Below are 27635 nucleotides of genomic sequence, written 5' to 3'. Positions count from 1 at the left end.
CCTAATGTAATGGGGTTCTGTTTGGGCAGGGCTTTGTTTCAAGGTCATTTGTGTGGAGGCCTAAAAGGACTGTTTCCTTATAAAGTTTTAACCCTGAGATAAACACATATTTACAAAATTTAAAAAATCTAATTTTATCAATAAGTTAATTTTTATTAAAATTTTATATTAGAAATAAAAATAAAATTATTATTTTATCAATAATATTAAAAAAATATAAATTTTATTAAGTTTTTTCTTAAATTTTAAAAATTAACAATTTCACTCCTTCCTAAAGTTTTTTAATTTTAAAAAATAATATTTTTTCCCTTAAAACATAAGATTTATTTTCTTACCTTCTTTAGCCATTATTTTAGGCCATTGGCGATGATTATTAAACCCATACACTAACCACTATCTCTCCGATGCGAAAAAGAGTCATCTAAAATCGACAAAACGACGAGGTTTTATCAATTCATTTGAATCAACGTGTCTTTATCAATTCGTTTGGAATCAACGTCAAAAAAGGTGAGGAATGGTGGTCGATATGTTCTCAAGCAAAGCATCATCGCTAATGCCCAGAAAAGGTAAGAAAATAAACCTTAGGTTTTAAGGGAGAGTGAATATTACTTTTTAAAGTTAAAAAATTTTAGACAATGGTGAATTTGTTAGTAAAATGATAATTTTACCCCCATCTCAAACAAAAAATTTTAACCCCAGTTGAATCATGAATAAAACTTTAAGTTTTTTAAATTTTATAAGTGTGACTTTGAGAATGTATCAAAACTAAAGTAAGAAATAGTCTTTTGGCCTTGTTTTGATATTTAGATAATTCTATTTTCCACTTAAAGCTTTACACTTATATAACACGTTAACGATATAACATTATATAATTAAGTATTTTTAATTTTTAATTTTTAAATCAAAATTAATTAATTATATGATGATATATTATATTATATATAATTTTATTGTATCAAAATATGTTAATATATTCTTTCATTTACCATAGTGTAGAAACAAGCCTGGGTAATTTTAAATTAGCTTGAGATTTTACACTTACTTTTCAAACGGTAGATAATCAATGTCTTCTTATCACGGAGAGAAAACAAAAAATGCAATGAAAATGGTACAAGAAACTTATTCCAAGAATCAAGAGTTGGCTTCTCCAAAACATTGTGTTTGCATCTAAGTTTATTGTGTTTGCAAGATTGATACACCTCTACATTATAAAAGGAGTAAAAATTAACCAAATGAATACTTTATAAAATTTGCTAGCAGAATATTTTAGGAATCATTGCCATACTTAAGATCTTCAAAAGTGAAACACTGATCCTGCAATGTTTCAGAGTGTGTCATGGGCATAGAATATAGAAGAATATGCCACAGGAAATGCTATTCTGCTCATCAAAATTATATTAATTACAACAATCAACATTCGGCTAGCCCTTCGAGAATAATTATCAGAAGTAACTCTCACATGAAGCATCCATAAAATACTCACTCCCTCCTAGCAGCTTAGATCATCAAAGAACCCAAAACAAAATAATTGATACATCTGAAATAAAGAATTACTTTACAAAGTTACACCCATGCTGCACTACTCATAAAAGAAACTAATAACAATATAGAGAAAGCTACTGCATTTCCACTTATTTGGTTCTTTCTGAGGGAGATGAATCTTAATCTATCTGCTACACCACTTATTTGGGTTGAGTTTACAACTGCTTTCGCCTTATTGGCTACCTTCTTACTGAAAATCAAAATAAAATGAACTTTGTTAGGCATGTTGTTTTGATTAATATATAAATTGTAAAGGAAATTTGGCAAGTTGTTTTTTGATGCCATGTTCCATCTAATATACAAATGGAAATATGGAGTACCAAGAAAGCCAGTAATTCTCACCTTCCCGGAAATATACAGCTCCCATGACCTGGAAATATACCCCACAATGAGAAGACATATATCAGAAATGAATGGCTATGGTTGGATGCTACAATAAAAATAAGAACAAAATGCCAGACCCCATTTTGGCTCCAGGCCTATTTCCGGAGCACACAGGTCAAAATGAAATAGTGGAAAGTTGCTTGAAAGAATATATTCTGCATGCAAGAGAACAATTTGTATTGTAGGGTAAAATCTTAGGTGGCTATAGTTTCACTGACACTGTAATGCACAAGGGGAGCTTACACGAGCCAGGGTCCAGATGTAAATGGCGGTTCCCTACTTCAACCAAACAGTTCATTTAAGACGCATTTCAACCTACAATCAGCTGAACAACCCATGTGCCTCTGTCAGGAGGGAATTACATACTGGTCCTGTTTGGGAGTCACTTTGCCCCCACAAGTATCTCCTGAAGATTGTGACTGGAATGTGCTTCCATAGTGCTTTACTTTTCTGGGCTGCTTGGTGCTTAAGACACTTACTAGTTGTAAAGGAGGAATAATTAAGCTAACAAAACTAGCACTTTTTACTTACAGCCTCTACTCCTTTCTGAGCTTAGGCATACCAGGCACTGAATTAGAATCATATTTCCAATTTTTTCAGCCAAAAGCTACACATTATCAGAACTTAGCAGAAACAACTAACTAAAAAATCTAGGTAGAAAAACCAGTATAATCATGTCTTTTAATTGTTTCAAAATCCAATGCACAATTAATACTCAATATCTTTGTGGAGATGAAAACATCATATAATAGGGTAGGAGTGCTTACTTGGGTCAGTTGTGGTGATCATGGCCACACCCTTGAAGTCACAAGACCCGGGAGACTTCCCTTCATTATGGTAATAGCTATCAAAGGCATATGAAGCATGGTTCTTCACATTATTCGGCTGATAACAACTCTCCCCTGGTTGAATCTCACTACAGTTAGCCTTCCCAGGACCACATGCCCAATCCAATGCCGCCTGCAATGTCTTTGGATCAACATCATCCATTACAATACAATATGTCTGATTTGTTGTATCATTAGCCAAAAAAGTCCCACTTCCTGATACATGAAGCAAATAAATTGGTGTTGAATTTGCATAAAAAAGTCCCCAATTGGCTTCTGATATTGGTGGTGACCTTAAGTCTTCATTGAACAACTCATAGATATACACATTCGAAGTAATTTCTGGGTGAAAAGGCGTTCCACTACGATCTAAAACATGCTTAATCAAATTTGAATTATAGGTATCCGCATTGTCGATAGTAGCATAAGGCTCCTTTGAATCCCCCTTCGAAGGCCACCCACTTTCAGTGACAAGAACCTCAACATCCGTAATGTTTAAGTTCTTCATTGAAAAATAGGCAGCATCTATCATTGCATCAAGCACATTTGTATAATGCAGCAAAGTATTAGGATCAACCATCTCTTTAGAAGGTGTCAATGGCTTAAACAACGAGTTATCAAGAGGCACAACACCTTTATTTTGCATGAACACATAATAAGGATAAAGATTCATCATTAATGGAGACTGAGTTCTTGACAAAAACTGAAGCAAAGGCAACATTACTGAACTCAAACTCTGGTTAAAAAAGGCCTGTGAAGGTGGAAATGGATCAAGAATTATAGATGCTGCATGAGGAGTCGAAATTTTAATCGTGGTATGCAAATTTGCAGCCACTAAAGCACTATAAAGACTCTCAATTGCTGGAAGTAAAATTGGAGCTGAAGAGGGTACAGTTGTTAAGACCTCATCACCAACTGCAATGGCTGTAATAAGTGTTTCAGGGTAATAAGCCACGACATTTCTTCCAACCCACGACGCTGCAGTAGTATTTGAGGTCCCAATCGCAAGAAGCTGATTGTTTGGTACACTAATAATAACCTGGATCTTGGTTTTCGCCAGAGCTTTGAGAATGTCAGGGTCTGCATCATAGAGCCTTATGTGCGTAATCTTCTGCACTTGTAAAAACGAAACCAAGTCAGCTGGTGAGAGTAGATTCGAGACATCTGTGCCAATATTAACACCAACAAACGGCTCACTATCTGGGTTTGCTGCTTTAGCTGCAAAAAAAAAATGAAGAAACGCATGAGGACGAAGTAAAATTCACATTCTTAACACATGAAAAAAAGTAAAGGTCACATTTTACCTGTGTATATCACGCTAAAGTAGAAGAAGATCAAAAGGGTAATCTTAGAATTAGCCATTGAAGCCAAGGATGAGCTGCAGTTCTCTATCTTCAACCTCTGTTTCAGCAGTAGATCCTTGCATTATCACCAAAAAATTACCCTTTTGAGAGAATTTAGTAATGAATTTTTTGGTGGGTTTGGTTGGTCTGTGTTTGGGTGTACTATTGACCTAAAGAGACGACTGATTGAACAAAAGAAATCGTGTTCTTGGGGCTAACTGGATTCTTGCTTCTCAAAAGATACGTTGCAACTACATTTCAGTTTATCTGCTCAAGCGTTCTTTGATCGTTGCAAGGTTGGTGACTTGTAAAAGATCGTACTTTCAAGGAATCAATATATAAAATTACAAGTGGTAACTTAAAAGAATACCAAAAACAGACCATGACAAGTTCTGGACTTTTTGATGATGAGTAAAGATGGCTCTTGAATTCCAGGCTGGCGTTTTCAGATTGCAGTGCAGAGACAGACGTTAAGCCAGCAGGAGCTCACACGTTTATGTCGCTTTAAATGACAATAATAAGAGTAAATTACTGTAAAAACCTTTTTTTTTTTTTTTCTATATTACATGAATAACACTTTACCCTAAAAAAAATATTACATAATTATTTTATTTATTAAAATTATAGTATTATAAACCAAAAAGTTTTAAAAAACATAAATATCTAAATTTAATAAAAATATTCTTATTTTTCCTCACTCTCACTGCCTATCCTTTTTTTATACTAACAAATCCTATCTATTATTTTTATTTCCAATAAATATCCCTGATATTAATTCGATTTTCAAACTCATTTTAATTCCTTTAATAATTTTATTGATTCTTTTGATAAAACTTCTGATTAATTTAAATTGAAAATAAATAACAATCCCTATTTGTGACATAATTTTTTTCTAGTCTCAATCATAATTAATTATTCTTTTTTGACAACTTTGGTATCATAACTCGATTGTTAACTATGATCCAATAATAGGTACAGTTTTAGGGGTACAAAAACAAACTTTCGGACATGTTAAAAGGTTAAAATATCCTATTTAACACCTATAGGTTGATTTAAAAAGGGTTCATTATTCAATATTTTAAAAAATTTTATGGGTGATGTGAGCATTTGTGACTTAGGGGTCGGGAAGATTCGTATAAAAAGAGTGCATAGTGAAGTGAAATGAGACTGCCGGTCGAATGAAGCAATAACAGAGTAGCAATGGCGTGTATAATCAAACAAAAAGACAGAGTGGGGAAGGGTAGAGAGCGCAGCCCTGGCACCTTAAGCAGCAGCTGCAGTGAGTCACGAGCACTGAGAAAACAAACACTATTGCTTCACATGTGGCGCACCATTTGTCTTGCGGTGAAACTTATTTTCGAAGAATGCGAGACAGGTGTATCTTAAAGGTGACTGGCTGTACAATCAGCGTATAGTGATTAGATACATTATCTACATGTAAAATCCTGGATTAGAAACCCAACCATCTAGAACACAACAAAAAGAGGCTGGTGATTTTAATAAGAGCTGTTCCCACCAAAGGTTTGATGTAATTTTATAGTGTTGTTTGTCAATTTTTTAAAATCTTTTAACACCTATATATAAATTAATTTTTATTAAAATAAAATTATTATTTAATAAAAAATTTTAAAAATTAAAAATTTATTATTTTTTTAAATTTAAAATTTTATCATTTTTCTCCTCTGTTAAGGTTTGTAGTTTTTTCTCATTATTATTTTCTAACAATCTATTCCAGAAAATAATAAATCATCACATAAATTTATTTTTTTTGATAAATTTATATGTCAATCAATACATATATCGATCAAAAAAAGAAATTGTTTCTTCTTACATCATCATAAGATCTATTTCTTCTTAAACCTCTATCATCAAGATATAACACAATTATCTTGTATTTATTAAAGATAATATAATCGATTAACTATCTTAAATTTATTGATTTAATGTGTTAAATATATCTAATTATATAATTATGTAATTATCTCTTCCTTGAATACCATAATTACAGGATTACATCGAATTATGGACCAATCGCTTAGTCAATTTAAGGCTGTTATGTTAACTTCAAAAATTGCAATTGATTAGACTATGATACACTAGGGAATATACACCATACAATCATACCATAACATTGTTTAGTTATAAGATAATACTTAGATATTGTGAAATATGCACCCGACTACAATTTTATTTTATTAAAGACAAACTTAGAATATAGATTAGACATACTCGAACTTGAAAGAATAATTCTGCCAACAAAATAGATGCTTTGGAAAACAGCTTCCAACAAAAACGTTAGCCCTTTTTAGGCCCTTATTTTGAACGACATGAGTGGCTTTAAGCTTTGTGAAAGTATGGTCATAATGAGATTGAAGGTCCATCTCTAGAGAAAAAGGAGAAAAAAAAAAGAACATATTGGAGAGGAATAATTTTTATTTAAACCTCCGCCAACAAAACAATATTAAAATAAAGGCAGTTTGGTGGGGTGGAGGGCTGAGATGAGTTTGCACATTAAGAATCTAACTATAATAGTGTTCAACAACCATTGGGTTGCTCAACCCTTCTAGGCTACTATACAACCCCAAGATGTTGAGTTCAATTAATTAATGAATAGATAAACAATGACTTTAGGTTTGGGTGGGGCATTAATATGGTTAAACGGTTGGTTCTTGGTCTCATGGGTTCAATGGGTCGGCGGACTAATAAAATTAGTATGAAATAATTAAAACTTAAAATAAGTTTTAACTCTATTAACATAAAAATGATGATTGGTGCAATTAGTCAAGTAAATTAATTTTTAACCCAATTAAAAGATTGATCTACAAATCTATTATTTCAATATATAAATCGGTGATGTCAATACGATATCAATATAAAATTATTAAAATTTTAATATAGTTTTAATTATATTAATATTAACATAATGGTCGAATAAGTCTAACCTAATGATTGAATTATATGTCAATACAATTTATATAGTTTAACTATAGGGTTATAATAGTTAAAACAAGTTTTTGGTTTTGGTTATAATTCAAATCTGATCTAAATTTTGAAAAACCGTAAATAAATTTAAAAAAAAAAACTTTTCCTAAACGTATTACTTACTATTTGCTTTTTGTTTTGTGGTTGTTTATCGAATGGTATTGATAAAGCCACAAGATTTTATTTTTTCGGTTGTTTTTGGGTCGTGGGAAGGCGTACTTATTTGATTATGAAAAGGGTAACAGAATTCCTAGAAATTGAAAACGGGAATCCTAGGAGATTTTATTCCTTCAATTCTGGGAACATTGAATGCTCACTATTCTAAGCTTTTAACCAAATCTTATTCCGGAATGAAGATGCTCACAGACATCTGCATAGGAATAAGCAGATCAGGCCCAAATGGTAAAGCTTAGTGGCGCAATCTCTGTCCAATAGGTTAAACATACCCGTTCTCATTCTCATTGCTTTTTCCGCTCGCATTCTCATCCCCATTTTCAATTCTCATTTTCATTCCCTTTACCTTTCACATTCCAACTCTCATTCTCATTCATTTCCCATTCCTATTGTCATCCCTATTCCCATTCTCTTTCTATTATCGTATCCCTTTCTCATTTACTTTCCTCTATTCCCATTCTCTTTCTATTTTCTTATCCCTTTCTCATTTACTTTCCCTTTTCCTTACGATGCCGTCGAAAGTTGTGGAATCTCACTTCTTTCTTCTGCATTGTCACTATGCCACACGTGCAACTTCGGCATCCATTCTTGTTAGCCTTGGCACAAGTCGATTTTTATTTGAAAGGACTATTGATTCAGATAATTTTTCATTTATTATATCATAATTTATCATTTATTATTGATATTAAAATAAAATGTAAGTAAAATAATATTCGTACAATAATTATTTACAGAAATTAATTTTACCCAAATATTCTCGAAACCAAACACTCCCAAAGAAACTACAAATAAATAATTCACACGTTACCATTTCTTAGTCAAACTACTGTTTTCCTTATGAAAGTAAAAAGAGAGGTCATTTGTATGCTTCCTTCTTCAAACACAAATTTTGCATTTCTACAAAAATGGTGAAGTTCAGAGTTACCAGGACACTACATTTTCGGACCAGCTGAAAGAAAGTATAAAATGAATGAGAACCGTGGACTTCTTTGCTGATAAAGCTGAATACTGATTTGCAAATGCTATATGGTTTTCATCATCTAAGGGCATTGACAAACGCCATCAGTGAATCAACGTCCCTCTTTTCTGATGTGTATTTAATAGGCTTTGAAGCATGCTTGGGGAAAAATAGAATTGTTGGGAAGCTTCCCAGCTGCAATTCTTGCTTTGCATATTCCTTCTGATCACCATCTGCTCTGAACTTTCCAACTTTCACACCGCTTCCTGCCAACTTGTCAGCCAACTCAACATATGACCCTTCCATTGCCTGTTCAAAGCAACACAAAATTCAGTTAGAGATGAACACCAAATCAACATTGTTATCTGAATGAATTCACAACAGTCTGAAACAGGAATTACTTGGCAGAATTGGCACCATGGGGCATAGAGCACAACAATCCATGGCTCTTGTCTGTTACTCATTCTTGCTAAATTTTCCACACCAATTCTAGTCAAATTCACCAAATTCTGGGAATTGAAAATGTCACCAACCGCTGAAGCTCCATTTCCATTAACTTGTGCTGCACTATCCTCCTTCAGATTCCCCTTGTGGAGGCCACACTCCTTAGCCTTGGCATCCTCCCACCACCACCTTCCTTCCCTTTCATGTTGCCCTGGAAGGACAGGCCTAGTGCAAGGTTCGCACCCAATTGAGATGTACCCTTGTGAGTGCAATGAATTCACAGGCACCTCCATTGCATGGAGGAAGTTCCAAACGTCATTACCCTTAACATTAGCCATAGGGTTCCACTTCACTAAGCTGCCAACACCACCCTCCAGCCCCTCAAAAACTGGATCCACCTGGACAACAGGAATCTCAGACCGAGTGCCAGGGGACTGATCTTTCCTTTGTCCAGTGATCCAGGCACGCAAACCCTTAAGAGCCCTCCTAAGGGGCCTCACCTTCCTCACACGGCAGCATTCTTGGTGCCCATCCTCATAAAAAGAAAAGAGCCCCTTGCTCCTGACTAATCCCTGAACTTCAACAGCATCTGGAAACATGTACTCGATCCGGATGCCATAATGTTTCTCTACGGTGTCAAAGAATTTATATGTTTCTGGGTTTAACCTCCCAGTATCAAGACTAAACACCCTGAATGGCCTACCAGTTAAACGTGCATACTCAATCAAAGCAACATCTTCAGCACCACTACAGCATAAGAAAAGTAAAATTATCATTAATACAATTGAAAATTAAGACTTCTAAAGTTGTTCGTAATTGCTAGCTAATGAAATCCCCATCGATAATTTAATCATGTTATTGAACCGTAACTACATACTTTTCATTTCCAAAGACTTACAAATTAATAATATAAACAAAATTTTCAGAAAAAAAAAATACCTGAAAGCAATAGCTATGTCATTTCCAAATTTCTCTAAAGCTTTATCCATTATTTCAAGAGGCGAAGCATCTTGAAGCTCCTTAGCCAATCCTTCAAAGTCCTCCTCCACTGCCGCAACTTTCTCTTCAACTTCTACAGATTCAACACAATCAACTCAGTCATTCACATAATTTTCCAAATTCACCCACAAATAAAAAAAAATTTCACTCACCAGGAGCCGCCACGGTCGCTACAAGCGGCACAATTGAACCATTCCGTTTCGGCTCTGCATTCACCGGCTTCACCGAACTCCTCCGTCGAGGCAGAGTCGTGGAAGCCATATGTGGCCGGTCAAGTAGCCGGAACGAAGCGATTTGTGAAACTTGACAAACATACACAGAAGAAAAAGAACAATCAATTTCTGTTTCCAAAAAACATTATGAACACAGAATAAAACAAAACCAAAAAGGAACATAAATTCTACCTTTCATTTCGCTTGAGGAACTTGAGAGAGGAAAGCCTGATGCTCCTGAGATAACTTTAAAAGAAGAAGAAGAAGAAGTAGCAGCCAAAGCCATGTTAAAAAATTAATGTTTCTGTTTTGCGTTTTTGCTTAAAGAATTTGAGATTGCAATTGAAATTGTCCAAGACTCCAAGACTTTGTGATCCTGAGAGAAGGAAGATGATCAGGATTCAGGACCTAAATAATGGCGGAAGAAGAGTCAGGTCAGGTTCATTGAACCTGGACGTGATTATGGCCAGTTGCTAAGACGCTGCGTTTTAATGACATGGAATTCGTCACAGGTTGCGTCAAGAGAAAAGAAAGGAAAAACCGAAGAAGCCGAGGTTAATTATTATTATATTAATGTAGACTTTATATTAAATACTAAGTTGCAATGTGTCATTTGGGTGATTTATTATTTTAATTTAATTTAAAATTATTTATTCATATAATTATATATCAGAAATATCAAAATATTTTATAATAAATTTAAATAACAATACTAGTACTTAGGGGTGAGTAATTTTGAATATCTTGTTAAAAAACTGGGAATCAAAATCAGAATCAAACCCTCTTACAATAAGTTTTTACTTGAAATTGAGATGATCGATTCCAGATAGGGTTTGGTTTTTATCTAGGACTAACAATTTTAAATTTTTTAGATATATATATTTTTTTATAAACTTTCTGAAAGATTAAAATTTGGTGCAAATTCATTTTGATATTAAATCAACAGCAAGAGATGAATTTGGCCATTGAAAAATAAGAGAATTAAGAGAAGCAGCAGCAAAGGACTCGTTCTCTCAGTAATTGAAAGCAGAAGAAGAAGTTTCAAACTTTCAATTTGGAAGGAAGTAACAAATTTGAGTTCTTGGCATGGTCATTTAATGCTATTCTTCTCCCAACAAGATAAATCCTGGCATGGCTGCTTCTTTTTGTCTTCACCTGCTTGTAAGTTTTTGATTTTTTGGTTTTCCAAGGACACCGACTAGGATTGAAGATGAAGGGAAGCTTGCCGTACATTAGTTTCGGTTCTTACCTCTGGAACGTCAATTTTCATATACATATTTTCGCTCTTTCAAATTGTAATAAAAAATTCTAATAACATAGCCGTAACGAACCACCATTTTTGTCCACCCCTATTTCCTTGGCAAGACGTCAATCGGGTATGTTTAGGAGAAATGTCAGATTAGTTGGTCTTAATTTTGTGACATGAAGTTTCCTAATTGCGTAAAGCTTATTTTATAAAATGAAGAAGGTGAGGTCATGGATAACGAATATGAAAATTGAAAATGTTGGGAAATCTTGACTTGTTTGGGCTTGATTCTTCTGGTCCATTTAATTATCATCCATGTACGTGACTCTAAATTATTATTACTGCTTGTGGCTGTCATTCATAAATTAACATATGGTAGATGGATACAAACAGAACAGCACTGGTCCCAGCTTAAATTAAAAACGATTAGTTGAGATTAAATTTAATTCATTCAATTATTAATGAATTTGCTGGGAAAAGATGAATAAGTTGACAATTTCATTTATTCGAGCTAACTTGACTTGATCTTAAACTATGACTATCTTTAGTTAAATTTAGATTGTTTGATCCGAATGATGATCGGTGTTCAAGTCAAATCAAATTGCATCAAAGTTTTATCAAACATGAAGGTTTAGTCTATTGGTGAGCAATAGTTAACTTGTAAGTTCAAGGTTTGTTATTTTTCACCAAATTTGCCACTATTTCATTAGAAATCATTTTGTACTGACGTAACATATGATATGACAAAAACCCTTATAATAGAAAATTATAAGAAGAGATTATGGTTATATTTGATTCGAATTACTCAAACTCGAATTTGAATTTGAATCAATGGAGTTAAGTTTGAGTCTAATGATTGAACACGTTTTTATAAATGAGTCAAGTTATTGTTGATTTGAACACTCTAATTAAAACCGTTTAGAAGAAATTTCAAAATAAATTGTATTTTAATCAGATTCAAATTGTAATTTGCCAATCTCAAATCAGCTCTTTTGATTTTGAGTCAATTTAACATTATTCGGTAAGAACATTACAAAATAAATAAAGGATATTTTCATTATTTGAGCAATTATAATATATTAATTAACAAAATTGTATAATAGATAACAAATATTGTTTAAAAACTTGAAACATAAAATATTGTTGATAAAACAATCTTTAAACTGAAAAATATATATTATTAAATAATTAAATAATATTTAATTATATAATAATATACTTGGATTAATATCGATTTGACGGTGGGTGGGCAATTAACCCAAAGAAATTGACAATTTGATTACGGACTTTGGGCCACTTTTCTAGGGACCTTCAACCATTCTATGAACGATGCAGTCAGTTGTGTCCATATTCAACTAAGATGTTGCCATTTAAGACCAACAAAGCAACTTCTTTTCAAGCTCATTATTTTATGGTCGCCGTCCACCTTCATTTTCATTATAATTTTTTTATTTTCTTTTTGCTCTTTTTTGGTTAAATAAATAGGGAAAATTTTCCATCCAAATTTTAGCCCAATCTCAAACTTATTCCAACAGAAGATGAAAAACTCAAACTTTCACCCATAACCAAACTACCATCTAAATTTTCAGTTAGAGACAGGGATAAAAATGTTATTTTATCTATAAACTTTAAAATTTGTATCATTTCACTCTTTCTAGGTTTTAAAAACTAATACTTCAACACATTCTTAAAGTTTAAAAAGTTTAAATTTCACCCCTAAGATTTGCTTACTTCTCTAACCATCACTAACGACCGATGTTTTTCATCAATCTCCTATCTCTGGTTACAAAGAACGATGAAAGACGACCCTTCGTCATTTAGATATGGATGATGAAATATTGTCCAGATTTGAAAAACAGAAGAAGGATGATAAAGCGTTGTCCTTTGTCTTCTGGGTAGTGCGACAAAGAGATCTCCATCTCTTTATCGCACTACCACTGTCACACCAAGAGAAGAGCGAGACCAAAGATAATTGAGTTTTTGAAAATTATGAGGGGCGGCTGAGTTTGAAAAATATGAAAACCTTAGATTTGGGGGTGAAATGTTAGTTTCTAAAACCTGGGGGAAGTAATAAGCTTTATAACTTTTTAATATAAACAGTAAAATAACTATTTTACCCATCCCTTTAATAGAAAAAATTAATAAAAGTTTGTCCATAAGTGAGAGTTTAGGTTTGTCATCTCCCGTGATTGTAAGTTTGAGATTGAGCTAAAATTTATGTGAGAAATAGTAATTTTCCCTTAATAAATATATTCGGTAATTGTACTAAAACAATGCCGCACTCTTCAAAGTTCAAAATGGTTTTCTCAAGGTCGATTCAAGATGGAACTTGGTTTATTAAGAACATATTCATCCACAAAATTTTCAAATTAGTTAAATTCTATTCAGATTGAACCTAAATAAGATTTATTATAAATTTGAAATAATCATTTTACAATCAATTCGAAATGAATAAGTTGAAACTCAAACTCGATTTAAACACGATTTAATTTTGAATTTAATATAAATTAATTTAAATTCTTAGACTCAAACCAAATTTATTCAATTCAAGTTTGAACAAGTTAATTGAATTCAACCCCACTTTATTATAATTTTTGGGTCATTGGATCATGATTTAGGATTGACTCTTTTATGGATTGTGGTCCATAGACCTTCAATTTTGTGTTTGGGTTTAATCCAATCCATTTAATTTTGAATGATTTTACGTATACTTATAATAAATAAAAGATTAAGCAATTATCAACTAAACAATAGTGTTATGATATGATTTTAAATTATTTTATTTTTAATTTAAAATTATAAATCACATGTGTGCACATATTTACTTAGACAAAACACAAAGGAGTCTTAACTATCTTGGACTGAGGAATCTTGCAGGGGAAACATGTTGAATAGGTCTTTGCCTTTAATAAAGTTGAAAGCAACGTTTCATTCCAGCACTACCTCATTTGATCACACATTTAGACACTAACGAAAGTTCTAAACCATCTAGTCATCACACCAAAATTTATATGATAGATGATTTTCTATCTCTATAACTCTTCTTATTTAATGGCAATTTTTTTTCAGTAACATTACTATTTATTAATTGATTGAGATGAATTTGATATTAAATTGGTTGTTTTAGTCACGAGATAAATTGAAACTAATTATTGTATAAACTCGACTCAATTCAAATTCATTTCTTTCTATATTTCATTTTTGTTCAACTTATGTCTTTAATTATATTTTATTATTGTCCTATTGTGGTCCCCTAAGCTTCATCCCTCTTTGGAATTCATCCCAAATAACGAATCTTTGTGGCAATGTTGGCATATTTTATTCAATTATCATATTATATGTTAAAAAATTAATTAATAAGGTGTACCGAGTTATTTTTGTTATACGAATAATTTTCATAACAACTTACAAAAAAAAAAAATCATGATAAGATATTATAAAGTTTTATCATTGTGTAAAATACGTCAGATTAAACACGTGGCTAAATATACTAATGCCATGGTTATTTTATCGAATGTTAGTAGGCTGACTCACGGACACGTCAGCAGCCTCCCTATCACCAGCCGTTCGGAAACTCAAGGAAAAATATAAACCGTCAATCTCCCTTCAATCATTTAAATATTAGTTACAGACGGTCACTTTAAACAAACTCCCCCAGCGAGATAATATAAATTTACACTATCGTCACCGGTCGTTCACGAGCATTTCATCACAACTCTTCTTCACTGAACTTGGAAATCTCTCTCTCTCTGGTAAGCTCTTTAGCGTCTCTTTTGATCTTTACTGTTCTTGCTACGATCGTTTGGCTGTGCACTGTACGTACCAAATCACAGTGTCGTTTTATGTTTTTTTGCGTTCGTCGTTTAAGTTATGTTAACTTGCGCTTGCTCGAGGTGATATTGTGAGAAATGGTGTGTCTCTAGACTTGCTTTAACATTACTATGTTAATATGTTTAGGTTGATCATCCGCCTTGTGAATTTAAAGTTATTGTCGTTATTTTGAAAATTTATACATGTTTTATTTGATTTTGTTCTAGTTTCATGTCTTGATGGATCGCAAATCATTTGTTCATAATACTTTTTTTAGTATTATGTATGAAATGTTAACATTTGCGTTTAATTTGCTGAGTTTTCGGCAGCTGAAACTCGGTCGAGTTGAAGTTATGAGAAATGTTGTTTATAATCACTGTGTTGCTCTGTTTAGGTTAATTATTTTCCTCGTGAATTGAAGTTACTTTCATTATGTTTGAAATTCCTTGTTTGATTTTATTCTGTTCGGACTTTATATGTTGGTGGATCGAAATTCAGAAAACATCTGTTTATATAGTAGATTTGTTTGGTTACTGTTAAACAGAAACTTTTTCTGAATAAAAAAATTTACAGTTTCAAGTTTTGGCTTAAAGAAAATATTTATTGCTTTCAAAAGCAGAATTTCTAGAAAAAAGAAAAAACTTGACAATTTTAGTTTTTGGAAAGTAATAATAAGGAAATTTCATAGCTCTATGCATAATGGCAAAAAAGATGCCAATTCTTGGAAAGTGAGTGCTTCACAATTTAGTTCTTTTGTATAGTAGAGATGAGTCATTTTGTTGGGTATTCTAGATTTTTGTTTTATATGTATGTTTCTGATTTTAAGTTTTAGAGTTGTTTTATCCTTTGCTATTCATCAGAAATGAGTGCTTTTGTATTAACTATATATTCAAGTGCAGAAAATAATTTCATTTGAAAATGGCTGAGGCTGCTACCCCTAATGCTGACCTGTTGGAGTGGCCAAAGAAAGATAAGCGACGTATGCTTCATGTGGTGTATCGTGTTGGTGATCTTGAACGCACCATTAAGTATGCCGTTGAAACATTTATAGGATTGATATTTGGGTCTGATCAATAATTTTGGATGCTATGATGTTCTCATGTTCTGTTTTTCTTTTTATTATCAGGTTCTATACTGAATGCTTAGGGATGAAATTGTTGAGGCAAAGAGATATCCCAGAAGAGAAATACTCCAATGCCTTTCTTGGGTTTGGCCCAGAAGAGTCTAACTTTGTTGTGGAGTTAACTTACAGTACGGTGGTCATACTGTTCTTTGTATAGTTCAGTAGTTATGAGTTCTCTGTTGCAAGTGCATTGAAATATTACTTCTAAGACATGATAATGATTTTTGTTTGTAATTTTGTTTATTTATACACATTGGTAATTATTTACTTTGTTATCGATCTGCAGATTATGGTGTATCATCATATGATATCGGAACTGGTTTTGGGCATTTTGGAATTGCAACTCAAGATGTATGTGCCATTCATCTTTTTAGATATTTTGAGCACATGATTTTGTTTCATTTGTGAAGTTCAACTATATATGTGCATCTTTAGGTCTACAAAATGGTTGAAGACATTCGTGCCAAGGGTGGCAATATCACTAGAGAGCCTGGTCCAGTCAAGGGTGGAACGACTCACATTGCCTTCATAAAGGATCCTGATGGCTATATTTTTGAACTCATCCAAAGAGGTCCAACTCCTGAACCATTATGCCAAGTAATGCTTCGTGTTGGTGATCTAGACCGCTCCATTAAGTTCTATGAAAGGGTAATGTAATGCATGGTTTATCTTTTGCTTGAATTTTTTATGTCTGCAGGTTGTATTCCATTTTCTGTCTAAACCTGCTGCATGTTTTGAGTGTGTGTATTATATGATTTATTATTTGACATAAAATGAAATTTGTGCAAAAGGTTTTATACATATCTTTCTTTTGAAGAAAGTTTCCTTATGGAGACTTTAACTCTTCCATGTCTTAGTGGCACCTATCATGAAAGAAGAAAAAGGGCTTGCCATTTAATTTTCTTTCTGTGCTTGGTTTGTGGCTGTGTAGGCTTTGGGGATGAAGCTGTTAAGGAAGGTTGATAAGCCTGACTATAAGGTAAATTGACTCTTCTTTGAAGATTTTCTGCTGTCTATCTCAAAGTCTTGTAGTTGTCTTGGGTAATGGAGAAAGCTTATAGGGTTTACTTCCTTTTGTGGCTGCATTTCTATTCCAGTACACCCTAGCTATGATAGGATATGCAGATGAGTATGAGACAACTGTTCTGGAATTAACTTACAATTATGGTGTGACTGAATATACCAAGGGAAACGCATATGCTCAGGTAATTTTAGTTTGTCCAGTGGAAGCTTTAATGACTTTTTCTTTAATTTGAGTACATCTTTTTGATGATTGTGGTGGTATCCATTGTAGATCGCCATTGGTACAGATGATGTATACAAAAGTGCTGAGGTTGTCAACCTGGTCACACAAGAGCTCGGAGGAAAGATAACCCGACAACCAGGACCAGTTCCTGGAATCAACACCAAAATTACCTCTTTCCTCGATCCGGATGGCTGGAAGACTGTAAGTTTTTTATGGTGCTTCTAATTTAGCATCATTTCGGGTTCATTGAAAATCTTATGTTTATGCTTTAATCATATGCGTAGGTCCTGGTCGACAATGAAGATTTTCTGAAGGAACTTAAGTAAAGGATGAAGGATTTCAGGAAGCATCAAGTAGGTAACTTCTTACTTGTATGAATAAGTTATGTCCAGTGTTGAAAGCGACCAACATGCATGTTTGGATATGGTATGCTTCCTTAAACTTCGGACACTTGTTTGTTTGTATCAATTTAAGGCTGATGCTATCTATTTAGTATACCTTTGATCGTGCATCATCATCGTTATTTAGTATGCTATGATCCAGGACCAAAACAGCTGGTTCAACTGGGATCCAGTGGCCAATATGGTCAAGGGTAAGTTTTAAAATCATTTAAACCATTGGATTGCTTTGAACTGCAATTGAACCGGTTGAACTGTGTCGAGTCATGGTTCAATTGTTAGTCCAAGTTTTCTCATACACAAACTAAAATGCGAGAATTCTTTTCAAATGAAAGAAGATTAAATTTGATGAATAAAAGTATTGATATTACAGTCTGAGGAAGTGACCATTATTCACCGGTAGAAAGTATAACACTTGATAGTCCAAAAACATTCACGTACCTGAGAAATGGCTACCTACCTCACCTCTCCAAATCTCTTCATCATCTTTTCTCATTTTATTTTGGGTTTAGTCTCTGGCGGGAAAAAATTTGACAAGTGAATATTTCCAACTTTTACTATTGAGCTTCCGACCTCTGGCTTGAGTTGGGTTAGAAAAAAATATACGGTACAGCAATGGACGTTAATTTGTTATCATCTATGAAATTGTATCCATTGGATAGCAACCAAGAACCCGAAGAAATCCAGCAAATTCCTGTTACAGAAAAATAGACAAAACATTACGTTTTATGGTAGGATGAAAGTTTGTCAACAGCTAGTCAAATTGAAACGAAAAATCAGTCAACCGAATGCAACCTACTTTAACAAACATCAGACTAGGCCTTGGCCCTAGGTTAAATTCAGACTAAATTGAATTAAGCCTAGTTCAAATTTGCCTAAGTTCAAGTTCACCGAACTCTCATCAATGTTGTTTGAGTTTAATTCGCTTGAAAGGTGCCAAATTGTTCTAAGTAAATTGAGTTTTGATTTTGGCTCGATACAATAATTGAATAAAAAATAACTAAAATAATATCATTTAATCAATTTGAATATAATCTTTTTACATTCATGAAATTGGTGAACCAAATGTTTCTCAAGTTCAAGTTTGAAATTATTTTTGAACTTAAACTTAAGTTTATTTGAACAAAACTTATTTTAAAACTTAAACAAACTCAATTTCGATCTAACCTACTTGATCTGCTCTAAGGGTTGGTTAAGGGGTTGATCCATCCAACTAGTTGGGTGAGTTGCTAATATTAGTGCAATATAATTATAATTTTAAAACGGGTTTTACTCATGATTGATTTGACTAATGATTGAATTGCGTGGTACAATCCAACTGGTTCAATCTTAATCAATCCAATCCTATGGTTAAATTGTGTTTTAACCATGATGTAGATCAGATTTGATACCAAATCCCAGATAAACCAGTCGGCGTTTTAAAACACTGACAATTAGTTTCCTGCAAGACTCATGGCATATCATAATCTCCTATCATTTACATACTTGCAGATAACATCTATAGCTTTCCAACATACTATTGCTTACACATGGTGGATGGCTCACTAGAAAAGTTGATTCTCCTAACTTACTGATTCTTAAAAAAAAAAAAAGAATACTCATAAAATTAGATATTGCCATTGTTCCTATGATTTCGTTCAAAGCAAAATGACTAGAGTGATCCAGTACGTAGAGTGTGTATAGGATTGCCAAATAGATCAGAGTTTATAAAGGAAGCTCCTTCAATATAAAAGTAAGATCTCCAGTGTTGTAGTGTTGTATTATTAAGTCTTTTAGAACAAATAATACAACAATGACAAACTTGTTTATACAAATTGATGTGTTAATGTGATTAAATTATATAATTATTTATTTTTATTTTTAATTTAAAATTATACAAATAAAGTTGTTAGTGGCAAGAATGAAAGATAAAATCCGTAGATTTATAAATCATCAACTCAAAATGAAAAATATTTGAGAAAAAAAAAAGAGGATAGCAGGTCAAAGAATAAGAGGCTGTAGTACTTTTCACATGTCATGAAGTATAAGAAAAACAGACCTGCAAATGTCCCAAAGCATGTTGGGCTCGCCCTTCAGCCATAGATGCTTCAAAGTCAATGTAGAAAAGGTAGTCAAAATACCTGCACCAGAATCCAATTATTTATTTCTTATGGAAATCCCAAAGCAGAACTAGTATTTCCAAGTGGCCAAAACACTTACTCTCCTCCACGTTTTAGTAAAATCTTAAACTTCTATCTGTCAATTTTTTAAAACTTAAATTTTCATCTATCATCTAACTTTTGTTAAAATTTTTTTGTTAAAATAAAAAATAAAATCGTCATTTCACCAAAAATATTAAAAAAGTATAACTTTATCTCATTTCGCCTCCTAAACGTTTGAAAAGTAACGATTTCACCCCAATTTAAAACTTTTCCAGTTTTAAAAAATAACTTTTCCAGTTTTAACGATTTTCCATCTTTGGCCACCATATCCGATGCCGGGAACAATCGAACAAAAGAGGAAGACACAACAACCATCTCCAAGCAGAGGAGATTCGCTGTCAACTTTCCAAGTTTTAGAAATGCAATACATCATACAAGAATAAGACTAGTGTAACATCCAGGTTTAATAATCAAACTTACTATCAAGATATTATCCCCCCAAAAACATCTTGACAGTTTAAAAGTTTATAAGCTATTTAACAAATTTTTCTTTAATATCCCCGAATAATATAGGATATATACATTCCTCAACATCTCTCATGTACTTTATCAATGTGAAATTTGTCTAAGGTGTTATAACTACATAACCATTCACATAATTACTGAAATTAATTAGTGTAATTTTCCTCTTCCTTTGGTTTCCAAGAAACCCAAAAACTAGTGTGTGTGTGTGTGTGTATAGAGCCCCTAGACCATAAACATATCTAACTCCACAGTTCAATTGCTGGATTCAATACACTAAATCACTCACTTTGCACTCCCCTTGTTAGAATCGTCAACAACCCTTAAGGGACGTTTTCTCTGTGGGCGGCTCTCTATCTGAAAAATGGTCCAAAGAATCGCAATAATTAGAACCCTTTGACACAATTAGTAAGTACTGGGACTACACTCTGACATTTGAGTACCTTAGTTAAATTAATGTCCCTCAAAGCAAACACTGCCAAGGCTTTGAACAGCATGCCAGGGCCTTCTTCTAGGGTGAAAACAATACTCGTCTGGGGAAAATGAAATCGGTAATTGTTAGATTAGGACTAAACAAATATATAAATGACTAACAAAGAATAGTACCTTGTAGGGCCTGTCAGTTCCTGCAATTATAGGCTCTCTAGCTAGTATCAGAAAACGAGTAATATTATCATCATCATCCTGATCAGGGCAATGAGAAACAATTTTCATTGAATTGTGACCATTCATATTCACAGCACGTAGACACATAAGATTAAAAAAAAAAGGAAATTCCTTACCTGGATCTTTTCAGCAAGAATGTCAAGACCATAGATTTTAGCAGCTTCAGCACTTGCAACTGCTCCAGTGTCTCTTTCACCACTTGCAGATACAAGCTGTACCACAGGCTTTACTATCAGAATATAAAAAGCATTTGGAAAGAAGATATAAAGGCTCTCAAAATATTACCTGAGCAGCACCTGCAGTATCATCGGCATTTACTCTCGCAATACCTAACATGCTTAGTGTCATCTCACATTGAGCAAGTGCCTGAAGGTAATCATTTTATTCAGAAGACTAGACATTTATGAGATCTGAATCTTCAATCATTGGAAAGTAACTTATGCAACACAGACAAACAGATTCCAAATTTAAAAAACCTGACGATCCAATAGTCAGGGAGCTAAACTAGTCCACAAAACACCTTTTTGACAACAGCTACTGCTACTATATAAACCAGAGCCAGAAATAGTCATAATTGTAAATTACATTATTTCTCTTCACTCTATTCGACATAAAAATGAATGCTTTGTCTAGTATACGAGTAGAGACCCAATATGATATTAATAAAACTATATACACTAAAAATAAGTACTATTTTGTGAACTAACGATGACATGTCACTGTGATTCGATGATTTTGAATAAAAAATAAAATAACATCTAATTACATAATGATATGTCACTGTTAGCATAAAAATGGTACTCACTGTTAGTACACATAGTCTTATTCATAACGTATTTGTCCACTATATAATCAAAAAAACGATTGATAAATTGGATCTAGTTCAGATGTTTTGGCTATGGCCTGATATTTTTTACTGCAAAATGATTAGTACCCACATCTTGCATATACCTCCATCTAACTAACTACCAAATGTTCTCTTGGACTAACAAGACAATTATATACTGTATAAGATAAGAATATGACCAACCTGTGGATGGCTCAAGACACGTTTGAGCTCCTCCTTTCTTACACCAGGCAATCCGAGAAGACAATGGTTTACTACCAGCTGTACCTCCCCTACTATATGCAACCTATGCCGAAGTAGCAAGTCATAATTGCGGTTGATGCTACCACCAACAGAATTTTCGATGGGAAGAACAGCTTTCTCCACTAACCACAATTCAACAGCCTGTTAAATGGAATTAACAGAACAATGGTGATAATCTATATTATTATGATTTAATAACAGTAAATTATGTAGGAAGAATAATTTGAACCTTGAATGCAGCTTCAAACTGCTCACATGGGACAGTCTCACATTTTGGGTATGCTTTCCGTGCGGCAGACTCACTATATGCACCAGGTATACCCTGCAATGCAATACAACCAATTTAATTACAGAAAGAAATAGTATTTAGCAAAACAAAGAATAACAAACTAATATACCTGATAAGCAACCCGCACTTTTGAGCCATCACAAGAAGATGAAGAAAGTTCAGTTGAAGACAAGGGTTCTGCAACTTGTTAATACAGTCTAGTTATAAAGTTGCAACCGAAAAAAGAAAGGGGGGATGAGGGAAAGTAAGTGCACTGACTGAAAATGAGATGTGTGTGTATAATGGAACATCAGTTCAAACAAGGGCATAAAATTACAATTCAGAAAAACTGAGAGTAGAACAGTAACAATTAACGAACTTCAATAGTTAGCTTGTCCTCAAGACAATACACACATATTATACCCAACTATTATAAATGGAATCTTTACCGCCATTTGTAATATTTAACTCCATTTCTCATCATAAAAGATGAGATTCAGGTACTATCAACAAGAAATCAATCTGACCTACAGTCATCTATCAACATAATCCCTTCATGAAACTCCATACAAATATTCTCAATTCCAAGCTGTAAGTGGCTGAAGAACCAGGACCTTGGCAACCTAAGAAAGCTTTGGTCCAACAAAAACAATTTTCACAACACATCAAACCCAGAAACCTCAACCAGGATTCACTGTACATACAGACTTTTCTGGAGACATATCATTCATAATAAAATCGTAGTAAGTATTTATTCAGCCTTCCTACAGCTAGAAGAACGCAAATTAAGGCAGCCTAAAATCTATCTTCATTGCTGAACAGCTCATCACAATTTTGCATTAATATCATCCCTCTACATAGCTACAATACAATTAGAATAAGAGTAATAACAGTCGAACAATACTTAAGTGGCAAACAAAACAATATTCAATAACAAACTTATACAATAACCAAAAGAAACCTCACAGACCCAAAGAAAAAATGACAGTAATCATTATTTCAAAGAGCTATGGTGGAATTGGCTTACTAGGAAGAAGATTCATATCCTTATGAAAACCAGTTGACTCCATGTCAAAAGGGCGCTGAATAGCCCCAGACGACTCCATATCATGACTAGGCTTCTCATCCTCAACAGGAGTGATAGCTCTCTGTGGAGTTTGAGCTAAAACACCAACACAAGAACATTCCCATTTGTTTAAACCCCTGAAATCCAAAGCAAACCCACAAGGCCTAGGCCCCAAATCTGGCAAACCCACATGAAAATGTGGAGTTTTAGCATAACCCCAGATGGGATTGGCCTTCAAAGCCATAAAAGTTGCAAACTTTGCAAACAAGTGCACAATGCGAAAGCAAAATTTATAGCCTTTACGATGCTAAGGGGTCGGTGAAGGTAAAGGTAAAGAGTTTTGGTGAAATCAGAATGACATTGTCAAGAGACAACGGCTTTGGTGGGAGCGACGGACCACACGTGCAGAATTTTACGGTGTGCAATACAGTAGAAGTAAAATTTTGAGAAACAAGGGCCTGGCCACCTGGCTTAAGAATCAGATATAGAATAAATTATTATGAAAAAAAAAACCCCAGTAGGTGCACAGCATGTTGTTGGCCACACGTTTCTCAGATTCCAGAGGTACAGTTGAGTCTGAGAGTTGTGTCTCGTAAGAATGAGTGAGACGGCCAAGCGGAGACGAAGTGCTAAATGGGTAAACAACATTTGAATATTTATAGGGGAGTAAATTATATTCCCACGCAATATTTGGTCTAAAAACATTTTTCCACAGCTAGATATCATAAGTAACATTTTTCACCCAAAATCTAATCTATCAAAGAGGTAAATATGGAAGAGCTTATAAACTCTTTATAAGGTTTTGAAAAACCTTTTGTAAAATATATTTTTACCTGTTGAAAATATGTTTAACCGTCACACCTTGGATGGAAAAAGCAAATAACTTTTTGTAAGGTGTCATTTGATTGGATGACCAAATCAGTAACTTGGCATGTGTACAAGCACACCCAAAATGGGCAGAGGCACATCTACATGGGCCACTTTTCAAATTTTTCTCATTCAAAGACGGCCTAAGATAATTTTCCATCGTAACTTTAAGACAAATTTGTAAAGTCTATTTTCCTATGTCTTTCCTTGGTTTCACTTCAAATTACAGGTCTTTCAGTAATATTTAATTTACCAATATATCTTTTAATTATTATAAATATATTATTTTAAAAAACCTTTTTTAAAAATATTTCTTCTTCCCTCCCATTTCTCTTCAATACACCAATTTTTCTATCTTAAACCCAATCAAATCCAAATCAAATACATTCAAATTCAAATTGCGATTTTAATTCAATTAGAATCATATAAAAATTAGATATGACGTGCTATTACAATATTAAGTTCGATGTAGTAAGTAAAAGAGGTTGATTGTATGAGACAATACATGGGTTGAGAGACGAGATGAAATTTTATGATTTATGTGCGACTTGGTTGGAGTGGTGCAATTTGACAAAATCGTACGAAGATGTGAGATTTCGGCTAAATTGCATTATCTCAAATATGATTTGTCCAAAAAAATGACAAAATCGCACCAATATGCTTCCTCAAAATTGTAGTTAGAAAGGAAAATTATTCAGGCAAAAAAGAAAACACAAAATAAATGAAGCAAATAAATTTATTTTTAATGTAAAAAGGGATTTAAATTTAAGCTTTCATTAAATATGTCATCTTATCTCACTAAAATTTACTATTTAATCTCATAAAACTAATCAGTTTCAAATATTAAGAACATGAGAAGATGAAACCACGTTTTTCTCATTCACTTGTTTATATTTTAGAAATTATTTTAAATTTTTTATTTTTTTTTACAAAATAACAAAAATACTTTTTAACTACTAAAAACTAAGATATAACTTTGATATATGGGTTAGAAAATGATTTATTTAAAGTTAAAGGATGACTTTAAATAATCCATGTAACCGTGTTTTAATTTGACAGACCCATGAATTCAAGGGTTTATTAAGACTTTTGCAAGACCAATTTGGAGGTTGGCTTTTTATTATATTTTATTATAACACCACCACATACCACAATCAACAATCATCAGAGGTTAAAATCAATCTCAATATTATTTTATTATATTAATTAAATATAATAATTATTTATATATATTAATTTAATCTATATTAATATAAATCTTTTATTTATGGTAATAATTAATTATCTCAGCCAATACGAGATAAATACCTTTCTTTAAAGTTGTCATTCTTTTATTGTTATTTTATTTTTCTCTAATATATTTCTCCATATTTATTTCTTTTTTTTTTTTATCAAATGAGCTGTCTGATAACATTGATATGACTGAATTAATGTTCTCATTTGGAGATTGGTGGATTAAATTAGAGAGGTGGGTGAGACAATTATTAGTGGAAAATAACATATCACAATTATTTGAGATTGATTTGGAGCTAATATGATAAATGACCTCTGTTTGTTATGGGGTTAAAATTCTTGCAACCCCCTGGGAGATAAGAAACTATCAAGCACCCCCTTAAACATCAAGTGTGAAAGGTATATATCCCACTTATGTATTTTAACTTGTGATACAAGGTGGAGGAAAAATGCAAATAAGAGAGAGAGATTCGTTAGTGGACAATCACATATAACTATAACCCAAAATTTCTATAAGATTGAAATTAATATTTTGTATCAAATATTTGATGTCCCAATTATATATAGTTGTTATCTATCTATTCATCTATCTACTACCATTTAGAAGTTGTCGAAACATGTGACAATCCTATAACATCAACCAATCTTACTTACCAAATACATTGCATGATCTTATATCCAATAATAAAATCTGCCCATCCTTTTCCAATCCTGAAAATAGATGACCTAATGACATGTACCTTCTAGTGAATGGATTCCATAAAGTAATATTATGAGTAAAACTGGAAAGACGAACCATCTCATGGCAAATACCTACTATTTCTTTACACAAGCTATGGGAGTTTAGAGTGATCAGAATAGTTTGCTGATATAAGGGTTGAGCCAAACAATCTCGAATCAAATGAACTGAGTTCAAAAAAAGAATTGAACTTATTTTTATAAAATGAGTTGAATTCAAAATTTATCTCATAGATCTTAAACCGATTATTTTATAATATTTCAAGTCTCTCTATTACCTTTTACTTACTTTTTGAAATATTCTAAACACCCATATATATTCAGAATGTCCTAAAATCTTTTGAAACTTTCCAAAACATCATGTTCAATCTATTGATTATTAGAAACTACTTACGAGAATGGATGAATGGAACATACTTTGAGACCGGACAAAACACTAGTTATAAATTCTACCTAAGGCCTGATTTTCCTAAGATATGCCTATGGACAGAACACTAGATATAAATTCCACCTAATGCCTGATATTCCTAAGATATGCCTAGGGAAGTTATATTTAATTGGTAAAAAATTTCTTAGAACAAGCTATAACACTCGAGTACAGTTATTACTACCTTATAAAAATTACACAACTCCCAAATTGTTTGGAAAGCCCTTATAAGCTATTCCAGCTACCTTTCATAACGAAATCTATGAAATTCTATGCAAAACTGGTACAGAAGTTTGTTACTGGCTGGAGAAAGCATTGGAATATCATTAATCAATTAATTGATTTATTGTTTGAGCAAGACAAGAAACATACAAACATTCACTAAATATGACTTCTGAGAGAAAAAAAAAAAAACTCTTAGAATATTATTAAGAAAACTGACAGAGTCTGACAAAGTGAAAAATAAATATATTGTTTCAATGTTTTGTACCAGTTTTACTTAGAATTTCATAGATTTCGTAGACTGGTATATGAGCTACAAGCCTATGTATGAGCGTCAATGCAGAGGAGAGTAATATGTAGTAATTCTTAAACATGTCTCATAAGTGAGAAAATCTAAGTCCAATGGGGAAGTAAGACACCAGAATTGGAGGGCTTTTTTTAGACTTGTTCTTGCTTAATTTGATTCCTGTGTGTGTTGTTGTTATTAACTACCTTATCACTGGTTACAACCCTGCTAGATTAAAAAAAGCAACAAAGGATTCTAGATTAAAAAAGCCATGATATGCAGAAATTTAAGCAATCTCAAAATCTTCAAGGTTGAGTTATATGTTATTCTTTAGCAGGCACTTGTATTGCACACTTCTGTTTTGATCTTACAAATAATTTCCCGCTCTTTCCCTTTATATATAGAAAAGGAAGAAGGGAAG

At 32.9% G+C, this 27635-nt stretch overlaps 4 protein-coding genes across 6 annotated transcripts; 1 reads left to right on the top strand and 3 right to left on the bottom strand.

Moving 5' to 3' along the window:
* Nucleotides 1-1360: 1360 nt before the first annotated feature.
* On the bottom strand, nucleotides 1361-4572 carry LOC123192769 (glucan endo-1,3-beta-glucosidase 1-like). The gene is made up of 4 exons (XM_044605418.1): nucleotides 4058-4572; nucleotides 2694-3971; nucleotides 1885-1912; nucleotides 1361-1732 (listed from the first exon to the last, which is right to left on the bottom strand). The coding sequence occupies exons 1-4, from the start codon at nucleotides 4113-4115 to the stop codon at nucleotides 1564-1566; spliced, it is 1533 nt and encodes a 510-aa protein (XP_044461353.1). The 5' UTR covers nucleotides 4116-4572; the 3' UTR covers nucleotides 1361-1563.
* Nucleotides 4573-8127: 3555 nt separating this feature from the next.
* On the bottom strand, nucleotides 8128-10309 carry LOC123192770 (5'-adenylylsulfate reductase 1, chloroplastic-like). 2 transcript variants are annotated; one of them, XM_044605420.1, is made up of 5 exons: nucleotides 10058-10309; nucleotides 9806-9955; nucleotides 9594-9723; nucleotides 8612-9401; nucleotides 8128-8519 (listed from the first exon to the last, which is right to left on the bottom strand). In XM_044605420.1, exons 1-5 carry the CDS (start codon nucleotides 10149-10151, stop codon nucleotides 8289-8291), a joined length of 1395 nt encoding a protein of 464 aa, XP_044461355.1. In that variant the 5' UTR covers nucleotides 10152-10309; the 3' UTR covers nucleotides 8128-8288. The 2 variants fall into 2 exon arrangements, with proteins under 2 accessions (XP_044461355.1, XP_044461354.1); XM_044605419.1 differs by having other exon boundaries at nucleotides 9594-9726; nucleotides 10058-10303.
* A 4401-nt stretch (nucleotides 10310-14710) lies between these two features.
* On the top strand, nucleotides 14711-17801 carry LOC123193217 (lactoylglutathione lyase GLX1-like). Its single transcript, XM_044606053.1, has 9 exons — nucleotides 14711-14863; nucleotides 15821-15949; nucleotides 16048-16172; nucleotides 16331-16395; nucleotides 16480-16692; nucleotides 16976-17023; nucleotides 17142-17249; nucleotides 17339-17491; nucleotides 17575-17801. Exons 2-9 carry the CDS (start codon nucleotides 15840-15842, stop codon nucleotides 17614-17616), a joined length of 864 nt encoding a protein of 287 aa, XP_044461988.1. The 5' UTR covers nucleotides 14711-14863; nucleotides 15821-15839; the 3' UTR covers nucleotides 17617-17801.
* Nucleotides 17802-18006: 205 nt separating this feature from the next.
* Nucleotides 18007-24056, bottom strand: LOC123193215 (arogenate dehydratase/prephenate dehydratase 1, chloroplastic-like). Of its 2 annotated transcripts, none has more exons than XM_044606051.1 (11): nucleotides 23403-24056; nucleotides 22506-22579; nucleotides 22337-22429; nucleotides 22048-22248; nucleotides 21303-21383; nucleotides 21134-21229; nucleotides 20958-21035; nucleotides 20795-20884; nucleotides 20641-20708; nucleotides 19727-19808; nucleotides 18007-18382 (listed from the first exon to the last, which is right to left on the bottom strand). In XM_044606051.1, the coding sequence occupies exons 1-11, from the start codon at nucleotides 23683-23685 to the stop codon at nucleotides 18326-18328; spliced, it is 1203 nt and encodes a 400-aa protein (XP_044461986.1). In that variant the 5' UTR covers nucleotides 23686-24056; the 3' UTR covers nucleotides 18007-18325. The 2 variants fall into 2 exon arrangements, with proteins under 2 accessions (XP_044461986.1, XP_044461987.1); XM_044606052.1 differs by having other exon boundaries at nucleotides 22506-22573.
* Nucleotides 24057-27635: the final 3579 nt, after the last annotated feature.

Source organism: Mangifera indica, chromosome 12 (assembly GCF_011075055.1).
Source record: "Mangifera indica cultivar Alphonso chromosome 12, CATAS_Mindica_2.1, whole genome shotgun sequence".
Classification (NCBI taxonomy): domain Eukaryota; kingdom Viridiplantae; phylum Streptophyta; class Magnoliopsida; order Sapindales; family Anacardiaceae; genus Mangifera; species Mangifera indica.
This window is presented reverse-complemented; position numbering and strand designations above follow the sequence as displayed.

Excerpts from the sequence above, each read along its gene's own strand:
- LOC123192769 (XM_044605418.1), bottom strand. The coding sequence starts at position 4,115 with ATGGCTAATTCTAAGATTACCCTTTTGATCTTCTTCTACTTTAGCGTG. Across the intron at positions 1,913-2,693 it reads GATCACCACAACTGACCCAA|GTCATGGGAGCTGTATATTT; the intron begins GTAAGCACTCCT and ends GTATATTTCCAG. Across the intron at positions 1,733-1,884 it reads AGCTGTATATTTCCGGGAAG|TAAGAAGGTAGCCAATAAGG; the intron begins GTGAGAATTACT and ends TTTGATTTTCAG.
- LOC123192770 (XM_044605419.1), bottom strand. The coding sequence starts at position 10,151 with ATGGCTTTGGCTGCTACTTCTTCTTCTTCTTCTTTTAAAGTTATCTCA. Across the intron at positions 9,956-10,057 it reads TTCCTCAAGCGAAATGAAAG|TTTCACAAATCGCTTCGTTC; the intron begins GTAGAATTTATG and ends ATGTTTGTCAAG. Across the intron at positions 9,727-9,805 it reads AGCGACCGTGGCGGCTCCTG|AAGTTGAAGAGAAAGTTGCG; the intron begins GTGAGTGAAATT and ends TTGAATCTGTAG.
- LOC123193217 (XM_044606053.1), top strand. The coding sequence starts at position 15,840 with ATGGCTGAGGCTGCTACCCCTAATGCTGACCTGTTGGAGTGGCCAAAG. Across the intron at positions 16,396-16,479 it reads TTGGAATTGCAACTCAAGAT|GTCTACAAAATGGTTGAAGA; the intron begins GTATGTGCCATT and ends GTGCATCTTTAG. Across the intron at positions 17,250-17,338 it reads AGGGAAACGCATATGCTCAG|ATCGCCATTGGTACAGATGA; the intron begins GTAATTTTAGTT and ends TATCCATTGTAG.
- LOC123193215 (XM_044606051.1), bottom strand. The coding sequence starts at position 23,685 with ATGGCTTTGAAGGCCAATCCCATCTGGGGTTATGCTAAAACTCCACAT. Across the intron at positions 22,580-23,402 it reads GGATATGAATCTTCTTCCTA|TTGCAGAACCCTTGTCTTCA; the intron begins GTAAGCCAATTC and ends TGTATTAACAAG. Across the intron at positions 19,809-20,640 it reads TCTAACAAGGGGAGTGCAAA|GTATTTTGACTACCTTTTCT; the intron begins GTGAGTGATTTA and ends ATTCTGGTGCAG.